This window comes from Heterocephalus glaber, unplaced genomic scaffold, assembly GCF_053883595.1.
Source record: "Heterocephalus glaber isolate CG9 unplaced genomic scaffold, H.glaber_assembly_v1.0 deba00001509, whole genome shotgun sequence".
NCBI lineage: Eukaryota > Metazoa > Chordata > Mammalia > Rodentia > Bathyergidae > Heterocephalus > Heterocephalus glaber.
In genome coordinates this window covers 19757640-19776970 of record NW_028258325.1, presented here as the reverse complement: position 1 = coordinate 19776970, position 19331 = coordinate 19757640, and the positions used below count along the sequence as shown (strand labels likewise).

The 19331-nt window shown below is 45.2% G+C and overlaps 1 protein-coding gene across 1 annotated transcript in view; it reads left to right on the top strand.

Moving 5' to 3' along the window:
• Sel1l3 (SEL1L family member 3) overlaps positions 1-19331 on the top strand; it is a 101872-nt gene that overhangs the window by 68146 nt on the left and 14395 nt on the right. The window contains exons 14-20 of the mRNA XM_004847190.2: positions 3256-3318; positions 6530-6706; positions 8894-9021; positions 11927-12010; positions 17829-17919; positions 18050-18134; positions 19196-19305. Of these exons, the coding sequence (XP_004847247.1) occupies positions 3256-3318; positions 6530-6706; positions 8894-9021; positions 11927-12010; positions 17829-17919; positions 18050-18134; positions 19196-19305 (738 nt within the window). The remainder of the gene's footprint in view (positions 1-3255; positions 3319-6529; positions 6707-8893; positions 9022-11926; positions 12011-17828; positions 17920-18049; positions 18135-19195; positions 19306-19331) is intronic.

Genomic DNA, 19331 nt, shown 5'->3' with positions numbered 1-19331 from the left:
CATTGAGTTGCCGCTTAACAAAGTGCATGTTTGGGGCAATCCCAATAGTCCTGCTGATGAAAACAAAGATCTTGGTTTGGAGCCCATGGGAGAATAAGGAGGAGGGATTGGGAAGAGCCCAAGAGTCCCACTTCTGCAACCATCGTGGATGTCCTTGGAGTCATCTGATCCCCTGGGATGATGACCATGACCATAAATGGAGTGAAACAGTAACCAAAGGCTTTGAGAACTGTAAAATGTGAACAGTCATTCACACTGATTGATTGAACCCTTGTTCCCTGTATTATGTGGATTAATACATTTAATCCTCATGGCCAGTTTACCAGGTGGGAACCTCAGTGTACTGTGATCACTGCTTATGTGGAAACAGAGGCACAGAAAGGTTTTGACACTCAAGGTTGCCAAGCTGCTACATTTCTGATGGGATGAGGATCCAGGCAGGCTGGCTCCACAATCTGTGCCCCCAAACACAGACGTAAATTCACCAGTCTTGGAAAAGTAAAGAGCTTTGGCTTTGATAAGGAAACCCTTGGACCTTATGTCCATGCCCAAAGAATACAGCTGTCCCCAAAAGTGAGTGTCTTCAAACAAGTGTGTGTATTCATTTGGCCAGGCCCGTCTCCAGATCCGCAGCTGTGGCCACTCACTGATTAACAGCCATGACTTTGCTACATTCCTACCCTCGAAACCCCATCAAAGCCTGAAAACCTATTGGTTGTTATGGTTTCCCAATTGAGAGCCCAGACCTTCTCTTTCCAGGCATCAAATCAACATAGAAATTGTTTGAGTCTCTGCCATATGCCAATGCATCTGTGTATTTATTCAATAAGCATCTATTCCGAGCTGACAAAATGCCAGATTCTGTGCTCGGGGGAGGGACACATGGATGCGTGAGTCACATCCCGGGCCTTGGGGGCTCATACACTGGAGGGCAGACAGAGGACAGCGATGGCACAGAGGAGAGGCACCTGGCCACCACGGTTAGGGATGGTCTCTGGGCATTGTGGAGAAGATAAAGGCCTGAGTGAGACATTCTGGTCACTGGGAGCTCATAATCTAGAAGAAGAGGCACATACATAAACAAAGGACTGTCCAGATAACTTGTCTGGGTCTGATTTCCCAAACTTGAAAGATCTTTTTGTTTTCCAGCATTCTACTTAGTTATCTCTAGGTGGGGTGAAGGAAGCTTTTGGTCAGCATTTTGGAGGAGATTTTCACCTCTGACTAGGAGGTCTCTTCATGTATATTCCATGTGAAGGAACACCATGTGGAAAATGGTTTTTCCCAGTGTAAAGGCCAAATGTGTGATTTGGCTATGGGAGGACACCCAACTTACTGTCTGCAAAGATGGGATGATCTCTGTGTTTTGTCCCGGGCAGTCAGTCGAGTGCATCCACAAAAGGTTGGAGCTCTGACGTTTGACAACTGTCCTCCATCCATGTGTTCAAAAGATAGTTACTGAGCACTCACCATGTCCCAGGACTTGACATTTCTCTGTTTTGGGGTTTTTTTTTTTAACAACTTCAGATACTACTCAGATTTGTGCATAGTCTTTGTGCAAGAAGTTATCGTACTTTTTGATCAAATAGCAAGTGTGCTGGAAACATCTGTACCCTGTAACTCAGAGTGTCTAAGTTGTATGTTGCAGCCTTCACTGTGAGGCTATGACTAAGTCAACCTTTTGGGGCCCTGGTTTTACTCCTTCAAAACAAAGAACAGGAAAAAGTTCAACTGTAAGTTCAACCAAGCTCTCACATTTTATGATTGCCGTCTTTCTGATACTTGCTCAGCAGTCCCCAAAAGTTGTCTCATTCCCTGTGTAGTTATTCCTTCTATACCTTTCTTCTCCCTCCTTAATTAAATGAAGTAACAGTGCAGTTCTGAAGAAATATTTTTTTCATCCCCATTGCTGCAGTCCATCAGTTTTATTAAATAGGTAAGTTAAAGTCTGGCAAAAGCTTGGTAGATATAATTGAGCCTTCAGTTAGATTCATAATTTTATTTGGGGTCCTGAGGAATAAAGAATCAAGCACACTTGTGTGTTTCTTGTATACCGTGGAAGACTGTGAGTCCTTACACTCTCTCAGCACAGAACCGAAATGCTTTGGAGGAAACTGGATGTGGTGCTTACAGGCTTGGACTCGAGAGTCCACTTGCTGGAATCCAGTCCTGCCTCTGGTCCCCATGCACTGTGTGACTCTGAGAAGTTTCCAGGGCGGGGATGACAGTGGTTGGTACCTTTGATGGGTTGTTGCGATGATTATGTGTGATGGGATGGTGCTGTCACTGAATTCAGGAGTGTTTAGTAGTGCTGCTTCCATCCCCTAGAGATCTAAGCATTTAAACAGAGCTGATAGCAGCTGGCTTCTTGCAAAGCCTCTCAAATGCATATCCCATCTGATCCTCATGACCTTGACTGAGGCCCTTGGGGAGTGGCCGGTGCCAATAGTCTGAGATGACTTTGAAGCAGTGCCGTTCTCAGCTGGCTCCCCTTGCCTGGCATCTGCACTGTCAGACCTGTGTTAAGAGGCACTCGGGGTCCCTGCCCACCCCACCCTCAGATCCACTGTTTTTCTAGACCCTCAGTGGGGTCCCCAGAGCTCTTTTCTGTAGCCAGAACTCAAAGCTCATCTCTCTCCTTGGAGTACGAACTTCCTCTCTGGAAAGTCTTGATTTTGCTGAAAGAACCCTGTTAGTTTCTGTCACTTGTCTCAGAGGCACCTGATTTGGGGGGTTCTGTCTCCTTCACAGAAGGTTTTCAAGCTGGTCCTGAAGCCACAAAGTTATACCCTGGGGACTCAAGCCACGTCCAGGGGCCAGAGCAACAGCCTAACCACACTTGACTGTCCAAGACACATAAAGTGCTGGCAAATGAGATAATCCTGGAGCAAAGAATCCAGGATGACCGAACTCATTTAACCTAGTTCTTGGCTTCTCCTGATAGTACCTGTGGGGTGACAGGAACAGGATTCATGCAGTGGCCGTGGGGACTTTGTATCAATGCAAAGCTGGACGGCTGAGTGAGGTTTGTTGCCTCTGATCCATGAATGTGAGCAAAATGCTGATAATGCTGATGGTGTGCGGAGGCGGGTACTGACGTTAACAGTACTCTGCAGAGTGCTTAAGGTTCAATTTGGAGTTAAGAAGGCTTGAGGTTTATTCGTGTTTTATATGAAACAGTGGTGTCTGTGTGATGCTTGTGAGTGTATTCTAGGCTTGTTTTCCTAGTAATCACTGCTATTTATCAATGTTTAGGGTCAAGGAGTGAAAAAGAACAGACGGCTTGCCTTAGAGCTGATGAAGAAAGCAGCTTCCAAGGTAACACATGCGTATTGTCAGAGGGAAGCGGTTCCACTACCCACACCTACGCTCTCAGAAGTCTGCAAAGGAAGTGGGCAGCCTCTTTCTACCAAGCCCAGGTGGAAGTGGGGCAGGGAGGGGTCCCCGACATTGCAGTCATTAGTCATTTTTGAGTTACAACACATACAGAAACTTGCCACAACGGGGACAGCACAATTCAAAAGCTGAATTCACCTTTCAGTCAATAGAATTCAGGTTGATTTTGTTTGAAGGCTAAAATTATAATCATGAGCTGCCCCAATAACAAGCAGTGGGGCTCCTCGAAATTGAATGGGCCTAAATGCCTTTGAATTAGGGAAACCTTGGAAGGTTAACCCTGTCATGTCCAATTACCATCTTCTTCTTCTGCTTGGAGAATGGAGCTGTTTGCTGAGGTTATTACCAGGTCCAGGAATAATTTTGCTTTTATCACTATTTACACTTCAGTGGTATCTTCAAGTCAGCTGGATTCCAAAGATCGCTACAGGGTAGGAGCTTACAAGAGCACTTGAGAGGCGCACACACACGAATGCATACCCCCACGTGCAAACACTGCATGTACATCCCACATAGACATGCCCACTCCATGAACTTCGCACACGCATGCTCACAGAACATACTTCACACACCTACATGCACACTGAATGCACACACATACACACAAACACACACACATACACACACCCACTGCATGCACTTCATACACATGCACATGCCCACTGCATGCATTTCATACACGCACACATGTACTTCACAGACACACATACATGCCTGCGTATAGATTTGCAAATAAATAGATTTGTAGAAACCACTCTAATTCTACACTTGGGCAGGACATTATGTGTGTCTTTTGGGTCACAATGCACCTCTGACCCCATGGCTACTGGTGTTGGCCTTTTCATCCCTGGAGACTCCTGAGGGAACTCCACTGAGTTTTCTTGTGCATCCGTTTTTCTGGAGCTCCGAGGGTCTCGTTCTGTGCAGCAAGTGTTGGAGCATGGAGTAGGAGGCTCCAGAGGCTTCCCTCCACCTTGGTATGGTCGGGAAGCTGTAGGACCAGTAAGGGGAGCTGCTGATGTGCACAGATGACAGGGCAGACACATGCAGCTAGAAGTGTGGCACCCAGGGGTTTCTGGGCAGGGGTGAACTTTGCATCTTTGTGTGTCTGTGTGTCTGTGTGTGTGGTACTGGGGATCAAACCCACACTCTCAGAAGTATGCAAAGTAGATGGCCAGCCATAGGTGTTCACCCCCTGAGCTACATCCCGTCACCTTTTATTTTTATTTTTTAATTTTTTTAAATTTATGTTTTTATTAGCACGTATTTGTAGTACATAATGGTTGCACTCCTGGTGGAAAGTTGGTACCTGTACTTAACACATCTTAATTCTTTTTTTCTATCCCTCCCCTCGCCCCTTTTTTGTATTTTAAGACAAGGCCTCAGTACATTCCCCAGGCAGGACTCAAACTTGCCATCTTCCTGCCTCAGCCTTCCAAAGTGCTGAGATTATTGGTGTGAACCATAGCTCTTGGCTAAATTTGCATCTCTTTAGCTCCCCTACTGGTGAATTGATGTCTAGTGTGCTTCAATTCAATGAATTCTTTGCAGAGCTTACCTAAGTGTTGGGGAAATGCAGTTTTGTGGCCTGGAGTAGTCAGGTCTGACTTCAAAGAGTTTTGTGGTTCTCACTGTTATTCACTCATCAAGGACTTATTAGGCCCCTGCACTTTGTCATACTGTGGTGAAGGCTGCTGATAGCTTGATTTTCAGAATTAGTCAGAAGTCGCACTCAGGTAGATCTGTGGATGAGCTGGGTCCAGAACAAGATCTAAGAACTAAGAAGTAAGAATTTCTGGTGGGGGCCAGGGATTTAGCTCAGTGGTGCCCCTGCCTGCCTCAAAAGCACAAGGTCCCAGAGTTTGATCCCTGGTACCAAAAAAAAGAATTCCTTGTGGGCCCCTAACCTGAGTTCCAGTCCAATTCCTAAAGGAGCAGTTTGGAAAAGCTTCTGGCTGATGACAGGGGCATCTGAATAAGGCTGTGGCTTCTCAGTGCAGGTACTGCAGCAGCCATTTGGATGTGTCCTGTAGGCTTGTCCCGAAGCAGACTCTTGCCACTGTATAGCATGGTCTGGTTCCTTAGTTCATTAACATGCATTCTGCAGTTCCTCCACGCCCAAGGACACTCGTCCTTGGACCCATGTGCTTATATCCTCTGTCCTCTCAGCTGAGACATCCTGTGGGTGTGAGCCCTGCTCCAGATCCCAAGGGGGTCAGATTCAGTCCATTTTGCATCAGCATTCAGACCAAGGCTTTCTGTTCAGTCAGTACACATTTTTTGAATGCCTTCTCTGGGTTTGGGACAGAAACCAAGATCTGAGCCCTTGTGGAGCTTCCATGCTATGCTGGTTCCTTCCATGTTGGTTCCATTGCTAGTTTCTTCTCCAGGTCTTCCTGGCACCCAGATTACAAGGTCAAGCCTAGAAGGGAAACCCTGCTAGGAAGTGCGGAAGGGGTGGCTGGGCTGGGCTTTGACCTGGAGCAGAAGAGACAGCCCGATTGTGTTCAGTCAGAGCAAGGAGGCTCCAGGCTGCAGGCCTGCTAATAGCTTTCTCTGGTACCATACTGACCTGCACCCTACCTGCCTTCTCCACCCTCCGCCTTCTGGCCCCAACTGCAGCAGCACTGGGGATGCTGAGCAGCACCAAGCACTGGTGCTTGGCAAGTGGGCTGTCACAGCTAGGTCCCTTGGAAGGCTTGTGAGTGTTCAGGACAGAGGAATCAACAGATGTGCAGGCGGGTTACCTAGAAATCATCTCAGCCAGGGCAGGTTTCAGGCCACAGTTGATGTTCATGAACTTCCAGGCCACTGTTGATCCTGCGGGGCACTCAGAGGCCATTCGTAGGCAAGAGCATGGCAGGAAAACTCATGGCGCGGAGCAGTGATGAGGGCCTGCCTTGCTGTTGAGCTGGAAATTAGCAGCAGCTGGGCGAGATACACCTGGGGAGTCTCTTGGGCGGGCTCATGTCTTCTGGCATTTTGCTTTTCTTTAATGCCATCTGTCCCAGAAAAGAGAAAGGGAAGGTTTTGCTCAGATCCAGGCAGAATGCTTCCATGGCAGTTGCTTCCAGATCTCTTTAGATTACATTAAAAAAAAAAAAAGCAATTTCTTTCTCCTTCTAAAATCCAGGGATTACATCAGGCTGTCAATGGCCTGGGATGGTATTATCACAAATTCAAGAAAAATTATGCCAAAGCAGCCAAATACTGGTTAAAAGCAGAAGAAATGGGGAACCCAGATGCCTCGTACAATCTTGGAGTCCTGTATTTGGATGGCATTTTCCCTGGAGTTCCTGGAAGGAATCTGGTGAGTAGACTGTAGCCGATCCCTGTATCATGAAGTCTTTGTGGAAGGGGACTCTTTGCCGAGCCTGGAGAGCCCCCAGGGGTGAGGACACAGGGACATAACCTGAGATCCCGGCCCTCACAGAGCTCAGGGTCCAGTTAGGCAGACAGGACAGTGGAGGGAAAAGGGTGACACTTAGCCAAGGGCCCGGAGTGGCGGATGGCAAGACCTGAGAAGATCTGGGCAGGGGACTCAGGGAAGGCTGGTGCAGCCAGGAAGGACAGACGAGGGAGCTAAGTACAGACAGGGCTGCCGGGCGGGAGACCAGACTGAACACTGATGGGGGGGGTGACAGTCCCAGGGTGGACTGAGTGCTTCCTGTGTGGCCCCTGCTTTCCCAAGCAGGCTCATGCACCCTGACCTCCAAAATAAATACCTGCTAGGGCTCTTTCCCATCACAGAGCAGGGGACCGAGGCTCTGAGAGGTTAAGTGACTCTGAGTCACACTCTTGGTGGAGTCAGGGCCTGGGCCCCAGTGTGACACGGAAGCCTCTCTGTTAACAGTAACACTGATGGCAGCAATAAAATGCTGAGTGCCATCAGCACCTTCAGAGCTTTTAGTGAGCACCTTCCTATGCCAGGCACGCTCCTGGGCACTTCGGGCACAGCAGCAGACAAAACAACCCCCGCTCTGATGAAGCCTACATCTCAGTGAGGGAGAAAGGCAGTAAGCACATACCTGCCCCAAGGGCAGCTGGAGCTGAGTGGTAGGGAAATACAGCGGGACAAGAAGCGGGCAGGAGGTTTCGGGAGACCAGAGAAGGCCTCTGATGGGTAACATTGTGCAGGCTCCTAAAAGAGTCTCACAGATATCTGGGAGAAGATTCAGAAGGAGGAAATAGCTGGGACAAAGAGGCCAGGAAGGAAGCAGCCATGGTGCATTAGAGGGAAGCAGGGAGGCCAGGGCAGCAGGGACAGAAAGCGGGAGAGATGGGATGGAAGGTAAGACGAGGAGAACGGGATCACTGAGCAGATCATCAGGAGACTCAGCTTTTGCTCCGGGGAGATAGGAAGCCACCCTCTGAGTGTCTCAAATGGGACATCGATGAGCCTCACTGAAGCAGCTCTCCCTGGATCCCTGGGGACACTAACTGCAGGGAGACGAGTGGTGACAGGGTTAGCAGAGACTCCAAGTGAGAGACCTGTGGCTAAAACAGGGCAGTAGCAGTGTGGGGTTGAGGTGTGATGGGCCCCAAAGGTGCTCTGAAAGTAGAAGTGAGTCAGGGTATTTGGCGCTTAGGAAGGTGGAGGAACAGAGGCAGCATTTGTCGGGATGAATGGGACTGTAGCGGTGAAGAATTAACATTCTCTTCTGTGAAGCCAGGGTTAACCTTGGAGAATATGACACCTCACTTAATCTTCACCCCAAACTTTCCCACTAGGGACTATCAGAAGCCACATTTTGCAGCTGCCGAAAATGAGGTTTGGAGAGATAAATTAACATGCCCAAGGTGCCGAAGTTTGGTTGGGACCAGAGCTAGGATTTGAACCCAAGCCTATCTGCCTGCAAAGCCCATGCTTTTAGAAACAGTAGTTAACTGCCTCTGAAAACTAATGGTAATCAGTGGAAGTATATATATACCCATCTAAGTGTTTGTTTTCATTTCTCCCTCCGCCTCTCTCTTGATTACACGCAGTGCTGATATTTTTATGCATTGCAAATGTCTGGTAACCCTCCCACACATCTGTGAGTGTGGATTTTTTTATTGTCATATTCTAATTCTCACCTTCCTACTGGAAATGCTGTTTCGTGCATGGGCTGGCAGAAAGGTATTAAGCAAGGTTAGGAAAGCAAATGCTTGAATTTTCACCCAGTGTGACTTCTGGCCCAGTCTTTCTGTCCAGCGTACAGGGGTGACGTGGAGGATCAAAGAGATGTCAGCAGTGCTCATGGTTACAGGTTGTTGTGTTTATCGGGCAAACTTAATCACAGAATAGCTTTTAGCAAGTTCATACCTCCCAGAGGCTGGCTTCCGGCCTGAGCTGTCTTTCTGGTGCTATTACTTGACCTGGTTTCCTTAAAGATATCAGAAGTTCTAAGCCTGTGATAATATCAGGCTTAAAGGACTCCACCACAGTGGCTGTGGGAAGCCGAGCAGCCAGGCCCTGTGCGCTAACAGGAGTGACGGTGTTCATCTTTCTCTGCAGACGCTAGCTGGTGAATATTTTCACAAGGCTGCACAAGGGGGACACATCGAAGGGACCTTGTGGTGTTCTCTCTACTACATCACAGGCAACCTGGAGACCTTCCCTAGAGATCCCGAGAAGGCCGTTGTGTAAGCATCTGACAGATGTCGCATGTGATGGAAAAGCCATGTCCTCTATTCACCATGCCTGAGAAACCCGGCTTCTTTCTTTTTCTTTTGTATTTTAAAAATCAAGTTTTTTCTTCTATCATTATATGCATTTAGGTCAGAAAGCCAAACAACTGACAGAGAAAAAATGATTTAATTTTTAAATTAAAAATTAAAAAAATAATTTGACAAGGAAAAACAGGAGAATGGGATAAAATAAAATAAAATAAAATAAAATGTATTAAAAAAAAACAAAGGAAAACAGGAAATCTCTGCCTTCCACCTCCCCACCCCAGGCTCCATTTCCTGCTCCCTAGAATAAATCACTTTCAATCTTTTAATTATTTCTTCTTTAGTTGCCTCTGTCTCTAAATGGCATGCTTATACCACTGTTCCTTGGTACTTTCATCACGAACTTGTCTGGAGATGTCCCCCTGGAAAAGATAAAAGTATAGTTCTCCTTTCTCTGTCACCTCCCCCAGCCCACACAAGAGCAGTTCCTGCCCACTGTTGTCCTCCCAATGAGTATCTCATTTCTATTAGATTAGTATCCGCTTTGCGTGGTTGTGACCACTCACTGTTATTCACAGACGAGCCATGTAGCATACTATAAGCACTTTTTCTTTCTTGAACAACTTTTCTAGGGAATGATAATTATTTTTATTGTTTAATTGCTTAGGTTTCTCTGTACTTATCATTTTCTGTATACTTTTATCTCCAATTCTCCTCTGTATCTCTAAATCTTCTCTTAGTATGTCCAAACCCATGAGGTATTCTGTTAATCTTCCTGGTGACACTTCTTTTTGGGTCTTGTGCAGGACAATGCTGTCGTCTGAAGACGAGCTTTGTCACCATCATAGGGGTTCCTTCCCACCCCCACCTCTCTCTTTTTGGGTTTTGGGCACGTTCTCTTTGTTGGACTCCTTTCTTCCCCTTCCTCATGTGCACCTCCCATTTGGTAGAACACATCCTACAGTGGTTTTCTGAAGAATGGCAAGCAAAGGGCACATTTTGAGCTCTTGCACATCTGGAAATGTCCCTTAGGGGTTGTCACACTGTGACCCACAGCTGAAATGTGGCTCACTCCCTGTTTTATGTGGCTCCAAGAGCTGAGAGTGCTTTTTACATTTTTAAAGAGTTGTAAAACAAAGAATATGCAACAGAGACCAAAGTTTAAACTGTTTACCATCTTGCCCTTTACAGATAAAAAAAAAATCACTGAGCTCTGCTGTGGGCCGCTTCACGCCTATGCCTGGCTGTCCAGAAGAGGGTTTCCCATAAGACATCTGGGATTGAACCCACCCTGATCTACACTCCGTGATAAAACATAACTTAGATTGACTTGAAGTCTTTTGTCACTGTTATGTAGGACATTTGGTGTGAAAATCCTTGTTTCAGGAATTTTCTTCTTATCCTTCTGTTATTGATTTCTAGCCTAATTTCACTGTGATCTGGGAACATATTCTTTTTTTTTTGTTTTGTTTTGGTACCGGGGATTGAACTCAGGACCTTGCGCTTTCGAGGCAAGTGGTGCAACCACTGAGCTAAATCCCTGGCCCAAGGGAACATATTCTTAATGACTTCAGTCTTTTGTAATCTGCTGAGGCATGAGGCATGCTTGGGGACCAAAAATGGTCAGTTTTGGTTTATGCTCTCTGATCTCCTGAAATGTAATTTCTAAATTTGTTGGGTACAATGTCTACATGGATGTATCAGTTGACTCAAGTTCGTTAATTTACTATATCATTTACATCTTCTTTATTCCTTCTGAGTTTTTTGGTTCTGCTTGTTATACCAGATATTGAAAAAAACATGTTAAAACCTATGTGTATAGACTTTATCTATTCTTCTCTTAGCTTTGTCAATTTTGCATCATATATTTTGAATTTGTGTTACTGGGTCATACAGAATTAGTATTTTTTGCCTTTCTGTTCATAGTCCTTGCCTTAGTCTCTCTCTCTCTTTTTTTTTCTGGTTTTCATATAGTTACACCACATCTTATTGTTGGAGTTTGTGTATCTTTTTTTGCATCCTTTTATTTTCAATCTTTCTATGGCCTTTAAACTTTAATGCACACCTTTTGAAAGCAGCATATAATTGGAGTTTTGATCAGTATTTATTCAGTCTATAATTTTAGCTTTTAATTGGTGTATTTAGTCCATTTACATTTAATGTAACTATGAATATATTTGGTTTTAAAATCTACCATTTCCACTATTCATTTCCTATTTGTCTCATCAGGTTTATTTTGTACCTTTTTTTCCCTCTTTTCTTGACCTTCCTTTGTATTAATCAAGTGTTTGTAAAAATTATTCTACTCCCCTTCTATTAGTTTGTTACATATTTTTACACTATTCTTTTAGTGGCTTAAGTCTAAAGACTACAACAGACCAGTTCATTATTAATTTTTTTTTTTTCTGGTATCAGGGATCGAACTTGGGACCTTGCACTTGCAAAGCAGGCACCAGAACCACTGAGCTAAATCCCTGGCCCACCAGTTTATTATTAATTAACCCCTCTAGGATGCATTAGGGGACAAAAACAAAGTATAGAAACCTTATAGTAAGTCAGTAAACGTTTTAGTGGTGAGAGAAACAGAACCCTTGGTAGAGATTGGTTTTTTTCATGTTGGTAGATATTTTTTATTATGCATGTCTTTGTTTCCATAAAAAGCAACTACTAAGCATTTGTAAGAAAGGCACTGAATGAAAAGTTCTCAAAATGTATTTTCTTTACCTTCTTAACATTCCGTTCTGCTTTGTCGCTTTATAAAAATTCTAACAAGCAAAATATTCCCCGAGTGGGATTTATTGAGATCATTGGAAGAAAAAAGTGATTATTTAATTTGCCACAGTTTGCATATTTTGCTCTTCCTTTTCCTTTTCAGATGGGCAAAGCACGTAGCTGAGAAAAATGGCTACTTGGGCCATGTCATTCGCAAAGCCCTCAACGCCTACCTGGAGGGCTCCTGGTAAGTGTGGGTCCCGCACTGCAGGGAACTTATCCACCCTTACCTTTCAACCTGTCAGTACAGACTTAGGAGATGGAATCTTAAAATACAACTGAAAAGGCAATTTGCAGGGAAATCATAGCTTCCCAGTAATGATATTCAGAGTTTCACAGGCTGATTGGCTGTTGATTGGAAAATATAGCATTTCCATGTTTAATTATACACAAAAATGAGTTCGCTGGGGGGAGTGTCCACACTCATGGAGGTGAGAGACACACAGGCTCCTTGACTTCGCTTTCCTTTGAGCTAGTTCTCGTAGTTTTAGAGTCTGGAGATGGCGCAGGCGATCTTGGGTGAGACCCTGTGCCTCTCCTGCCAGGCCACTGCAGGGTCTCACAGTCTTCACCTGGCTCAGGTGAAGAAGAGACATCACTGTGCTTAAGCTCAAGCCACCTCCTTTCACAGACAGTTCACTGCCTCTGCCAAGACCAGGGGCTGGCACTATTCAAGTCACTCACCAGTGTCCAGTGTCCCAACCGAGCAGATGCCTCCCTTGCTTGCCTTGTTGTGGAGCCGTGTGTCTTATCCTGTCTGCTATTACTGGGTGATCTTACAAATAAGTGGATACCTCTCCAAACATTACCTGACTTCCTTTTCTATTTGTTTCTTCTGTCAGTTCTAGTGCTCCATCTTCATTTTCCCTCGGGCCACATTTTCTTGGCCAGTTTATTGCCCAAATGATCTGGGTCTTTCAGTAATAACTAAAAAGGATATGCAAATCTGCAGCAGTCCCCTCGGTCCACTGCCTCAAAGACATTAAACCAGACTGAGCATCGATCTGAACCTTAATTAAAATTAAAATTAAAATATAAGTCCAAAAGAACCCCGTTTTCTCTTTTGGTCCATTGCTGCACATGTAACCAACAGGTAACATCTCAGTGAGCAAAAATCTTAAAGCCTAATGGGGGAAAGGGGTCAATAAAAAAGGCACCAAATACAAATATCGGTTATTATCATACTGTGAAAGTTCTTTATCTATGGCCTCACTTTGCACAATCAGAAAGAAATTTCTTTCAATGAAACTACTGTTTCCCAACTGTAAATATACCTTACCACTTTGGTGGTGCTTTATCATGTTTCCCAGATAAACATCAGTATATAAAACTCCCAAATTTGACTTTAACTCATTCTCTTCCAACCTCCCACTTTCTCTTCCTCACTGGCTTCTTAGAGTGATCTAAGCTTTCAGATATCCAGTGTGGGGTTTTCCCAAAGGGAACCACATTTGTACACACACACACACACACACACACACACACACACACACGATATCTGACCTTTTTTCTATAAACAGAATATGTGTTAATAGCTTAGCTTTGCCTACTTTTGAATTTAACATCACAAAACACTTCAGCTGGCACATTTAAAAATTTTCCATGAAGGGTTAGATGAATTAAACTGTCTATAGCTGTTTTCTTTGTTAGAACACTTAGCCACAATGCTGGGTTTTTTTCTGGTTTGGTAGTGGGGAGGAGAATTTTAGCATATTTTGCATAGTGTATGTCTTTTATTTAGTTCTACAGATTTTATTGCACACACTGAAATGCAGGACACCTTTCCACAAGCTGCAGGGAATGTCACAAGTCAGGCTTAGCGACACTTGCTGCTCTGTCCCCTACATGTGCATTTTCTTGAGTGGCCCAGGGTGTGGACTCTGACCTAAATCCCCGGCCCCTATTTATACGTTTTGATGTCTGTACCTATAGGTCATTCATACAATTTATCAATTCTCATGCTAATTCATGTTAATCCAATTTGCATTGTTTCCTTGTTGTTGCTGTTGTTATAGTTTTTTGGAGGAGGTTGTTTGTTTTGTTTTGTAAGACAGGGTCTCTTTATGAAGTTCAGGCTCACCTTGAACTCCCTGTGTAACCCAGGCCTGGCATTGAACTCACAGTGATCCTCCTGTCGAGGCCTGAGTGCTGGGATTACAGGCATGTGCCCCCATGCTCAGCTTGTATTTTTGAAGATCAGTGTAGCCATGAATATTTTTGCATATCTCCTGGCACGCATTAGAGTTGCTTTAGACTATACACTTAACACTGGGAGTCGCGGGGTGACAGGGTAGACACCCGATCAGCTCTACAACACAATGCCAGTTGTTTTCCAAAATGATTTTACCAGTTTACTCTTCTGCCCACCACCTATAAGTTTGTATTTCTCTACATCCTTGCCAGTCTTGATACTGAAGGTTAAAGATAAGCCTCCACCTGGCTTCGAGACCTCTCTGTTTCCACAAGAAGAAACACATAGTACCCATGACAAAGGGAAGATCTTTGTCCAGATATATTTGAGGCAAAGTGCTTCTATTGCTCCCTGCTCGCCAAGCCTCTAAACCCTCCACAGGGTTTGGATGGAAACGTATGTGTGCTGGCCTTCTCCAGCCACCACGTGGCTTTTTTGGTGACATCTGTTTTGCTGTAATAGAACTAAGGCATCCATCAGTGCCACCCGTCCACCCCCTTTTTTCATTTGTGTGTTTGTGAATTTATTCTGGACGCTATTTTCAAATTGCATGTGTCAGTGTGATGAGCTTGTAGCTTTCCGTGTTGTGCCAAGATTTATTGGGACAGTTCAGAGGAGAAGGTGATGGAGTGAGGGGCTTTCTGCTGTGTTGGCATAATGTGGGAGATAATGTCACGCCTGAGGCTGTTCTCGGACACAGACTGAGTTAGCAGGGAAGACCGCTGTCCTGTTTCATTTCTCTCTGCCTTAGCCCGATGCGTATTCCATCTATGAGCTACGAGGTTCAATGTCCTTTGTCTTAAATATGACCAAAATACTGAGCCCCAGAGGTGTATCCCCAAGTATAGTGGGTTGGAGACAAGACAAGAAGACGTGCAAAGCTTCAGGTGAAAGAGATTCATCTTTTTGCAACAGAGCAGTGAATCCACTGAGACCTCAGATTTTTTTTTTTTAATCTTTCTTGTCTGAGCTGCTTCAGGCACTGGCAGAAAAAAGCACTCAAGAAAGAATATAATTGTTTGAGAAACTGCTCAGAAGGACTCAAAAGTCACAATTCACAGCAAGCAGCCAAAGAATTGATGATTGAGATGTGGATTGTAGAAGTGCTAGAAATGTGTGTGACAGATCTTAAATGAGAGATAGCAAATATGACCTTGAACTCTGAAAATCCCCCATTTCTGCACCCACTGCCCCCCTGCCATCTCCGACAGTGTGACTGCCGGCAACACTTCCACTTCCTCATATTGGGAGCAGAACTTGAAACTCTGGTCATCTTTCTAAACCTTGGGGCAATTCATGGGAGGACAGGAGAGCTTCCTGCAGTTAGCAAGTGCTGAGTAAATGTTTGTTCCTGGGTGTAAGCGCAGTAATACCTGTAATTAATACTTTGAGATGGTTTCTGTTGAAACGGGAGGCTGTGTGGGTAGGACCCGTGCAGAGGCGTCATGTCTGAAGAGATTTAATAAGCCGGGGAGGCTGAGCTTACATGTCTGCCCCCCTTGGAGTATGTATGGCCCCGAAATACATGACACGGGTGGAGGTGACAGCAGACGCGGGCGCTGGGTGATTGATTCTGCCAGGTGGAAGACAGAGGTGGATTTCTGTCAGTGCTTCTATTAACATCAATGTTTTCAGATATCTCATTTTGATGGATTTCAGTTCTTCCTTGATGAAAATGCTTGAGAGTTCTATAAAATTTCCTCCCCATTCATATAATCATTGGATAGAAGTTTTCCTGTAAAACATGTCCCTCCCTTCTCCCCCCAACCGCCCCCCCATCACTCAGGTAATTTTAGAGGCAAGAGACTGTCCTTATAAAGTTGCCCACAGTGAGTCTTCTCACAGTATCAACCTCACCCCCCTCATGCCCCAGTTCTGACAGCCACCTGGTTTCCTGCTGTCTGCAAAACTCATTGATTTCGTTTTGATGATGTGAGCAAACATTCCCGTGGGTGTGGCAGAGGGCGCTGGCCCCACTTGACCTTGGTCTACACCATCTCCTTCCCTCCTGCATCCCTGATGGAATTGGAGGCACTGGTAGCAGCTCGGGTGACTCCGAGGAAACTTGAGGTGCTCAAACCTTAGGAACAGAATCTTGTTGCAGACCAGTATGGAGACTTCCTGCCAGGCTTCCCCCTGGTGTGCCCCTGAACTGAGTGTACTCAGAGGATTATGGTTCCCAAATCAGAGTTTTGCAGGCTGAGTAAGAAAGCCCCCAGGCCCTTTGGTGGTGTTTGTGGCTGCAGCAGCGGGCTGATTGTCTGACTGCCTCGCAGGGGAGACCTCGGAGCGACCTGGTCTCTCTTAGGCATGAGTAACAGCTAATGGTCAGCTGTCCCAGAACGCAGAGGTGGAGACTGGGCTCGCTCTGTAGTGACATGGCCTGTGACCTGACTGAAGGTCTGACTGTCCTAATTTGGTTACCCAGCTGCCTCCCTGTATCAAAGAAATGATCAGCAGAAGCTTTGGTTAGCAGTTTAGGAAAGATGATTTCCTAATGTGTTTACCTTCTTTTCCCTCCCCAAACCAGCCCACCCTCCCCTACACTGGTTCCTATGTGAAGCTGAAATTTAAAAGTGCCATTAATGCCAATTACTTAAAATGAAAAATAAGCTTTAGAACCAACTATTTATGCTTAAAATAAATTTTTCGCTCATAAACTGGCTAACACTTAGAAAATTGAGCAAATTAGAAGAAAACTAAAACTACTTGCATTCAAATTACATAGAGACAAGTATTGTGAGCATTTGGTAGATAATTTTTAGGGTGTTTTTCTCTGCATATATGTATTTGTGTGTGTGCATTTGCCTGTTCAATTTTATTTTTGTTTTCACAAAAAATGGGGCACACTGTTTTATATTCTTCTTTTTCTTCACTGAATGGAAAATTTTGTGTAAAAATCTTTTGGTGGCTTTGAACACTTTTCCATCATTTTAATGGCTGCGTCTGAAAGTGGCTGTACCACAGGTTATTTGAACTTGTCACTGATTTTCAGATATTTCAGATGTTTCCAGTTTTCTTTGTTGTGGTTGTTTGTGTGAACAGCTCTGCCGTGAACTCCTTGGCCAGAGAATCGTTGCATATCTCTCCGATGGTTCCTTTAGAATAACCCCGAAGGGGAGAACTGTAGGGCTGGGTGGGGTGTGCACTTAAAACCCCCCACATTGGTGTGGAAACCCCCTCCCCCAAAATCGTTCTGCTAACTGCCCCTCCCCCTAGTTGGGGTAGGAGTGTGTTCCTGTCCCCAAACCTTGCCACTGCGCTGTGACTGCTGTGCCAGCCTCTCACAGATGAGAAGTTGTCACTGTTTTGCAGGTATTCAGTTACTCGTGGTGTCCAGCACTTACCTAGCCCCTGTAAATTGCCTCTCCTTTGCCAGACTTCTGATGCACGACAACCGCTGAGCTCTAATTAAGCTTATTTAGAATCCTGAGCCCTACCAAGCCTTTCACAAAACAGGACTGTAAAACCAGGGTTTTTTCTTCTGAATATCACTTACTCCTCTAAGTGAGGAAGGAAGAATTCAAAAACAAGAGCCTGCTAGACAAGTACCAGCTCAGCGCGCCATTCCGCCAGTAGAGGTAGCTGTTGTATCAACCGGCTCCCGGCCTTATCGGAGTTCAGCCTTTCAGATAGAAAATAAATCAGTGCATGCAGTATTTTTAACAACAGTATTTATTTAAGAAAAAAAACCTCATGATTTTGTGGTTTTAAAAAACTGCTTATTTTGTGCCCTCTTCTGTTTGAATATAAAGCTCTCTGAATATTAGTAAGAGCCACCATATGAAATTTATTATTAATCATCTATTTTTAGGCATGAAGCCTTGCTGTATTATGTTTTAGCAGCAGAAACTGGAATTGAAGTGTCACAGACAAATTTAGCACACATCTGTGAGGAGAGGCCGGTAAGTAAATGTATTCTTCTCCGAGTAGAAGCTCTAAGGTTAAGGATAATGAATCGAGTTTTACAGAGACACAGTTAGTCACTTGGCTGAAATAGTCATGAATTAACTTTTTCTCCCCTTTATCTCTTAGGACCTGGCTGGGAGATACTTGGGTGTTAATTGTGTTTGGAGATACTATAATTTCTCTGTTTTCCAAATCGATGCTCCTTCATTTGGTATGTATAGAAAAACGAGTGCTAAATTGAAGCATTGGAGGCTTTTAATCTTTAGTAACAGGACTATCTCACAGCTTTGGGGGAAGTGTGATATTTCTAAACAATTAGGAAAGAAAGTGAAAAATCTTTGCTATTAAGGTCATGGCTCAATGGCTCCCAGCCTCCAGCAGTGCACCCTTCCTGTCTCCTCTCCACAGTGTGCTGGGACCCTCTTTTCTTCCAAAGCAAAAGCATTCCCAAGGGAAAGCTGTTTCAGAGTAACTCCCTGCACTAGTCCTTTGACTCTTGCCCTGGGAGGTGTCTCCAGGTCCTCCTGCCCTGCTGGGCTCTCTATGGGAGGGGTGGCCCCAGTCCCCAGGCTCCTCTGCGTCTGGTGAGGCCCAGCCAATGGGAGGCTCTGGTGGGTGACTTTGAGGTGGGAGCAGAGGAGAAGCCCAGGTATTTCCCCATCTCTCTCTGCCTGGTGCCCAGTTTCTGGCGGTGGCTGCATTTACGAGGCTCTGGGAATGTCACAGCTGTCCTCTGGCCCTGCAGCCCTCGGGATGACAGTGGTTTCTTCAGTGCCAACCTCTGACCACCCACTGTCTCCTATTTGCCTTCCTAGTGCTTCCAACACCTGCAACCACTTCTCGTGATGAAGCCCCTCTTTGGGGCTACCTGAGCTGGATTCTGGTTTTCTGATTAGACACTGGCTGATAGCAGTGCTCTCAAGCAGATGTTTTTCCTCCAAGTAAAAGCAAAATACATGGTTCAGACAGAATGGAGAGATACAAGAGACATCAAACAAAAGCAGCAGATTGCAGATGTGAGATAGAGGGCCAAAGACAACCTTGGCTGATGGGCCGGGAGTCTCACTAAGCAGCCGAGCTGCTCGGGGCAGCTACCTGTGCAACCATGTCTAGAGATGGGTGTGCTTGGGCACAAACAGACACAAGGAAACATGACCATGTTCTGTTTCGTGTTGCGATAGGAAACGCTTACCCATGAGTGGATGGGCCTGTCATTTAAAGTGCTGGTAAAGCAAGTCCACTTGACATATGGATGTGTTTTGTGCTCTGCAGCATATTTGAAAATGGGAGACCTTTACTACTACGGCCACCAAAACCAGTCCCAAGACCTGGAGTTATCCGTGCAGATGTACGCCCAGGCAGCACTGGATGGAGACTCCCAGGTAAACAGCAACAAAAAGCAGCTGTT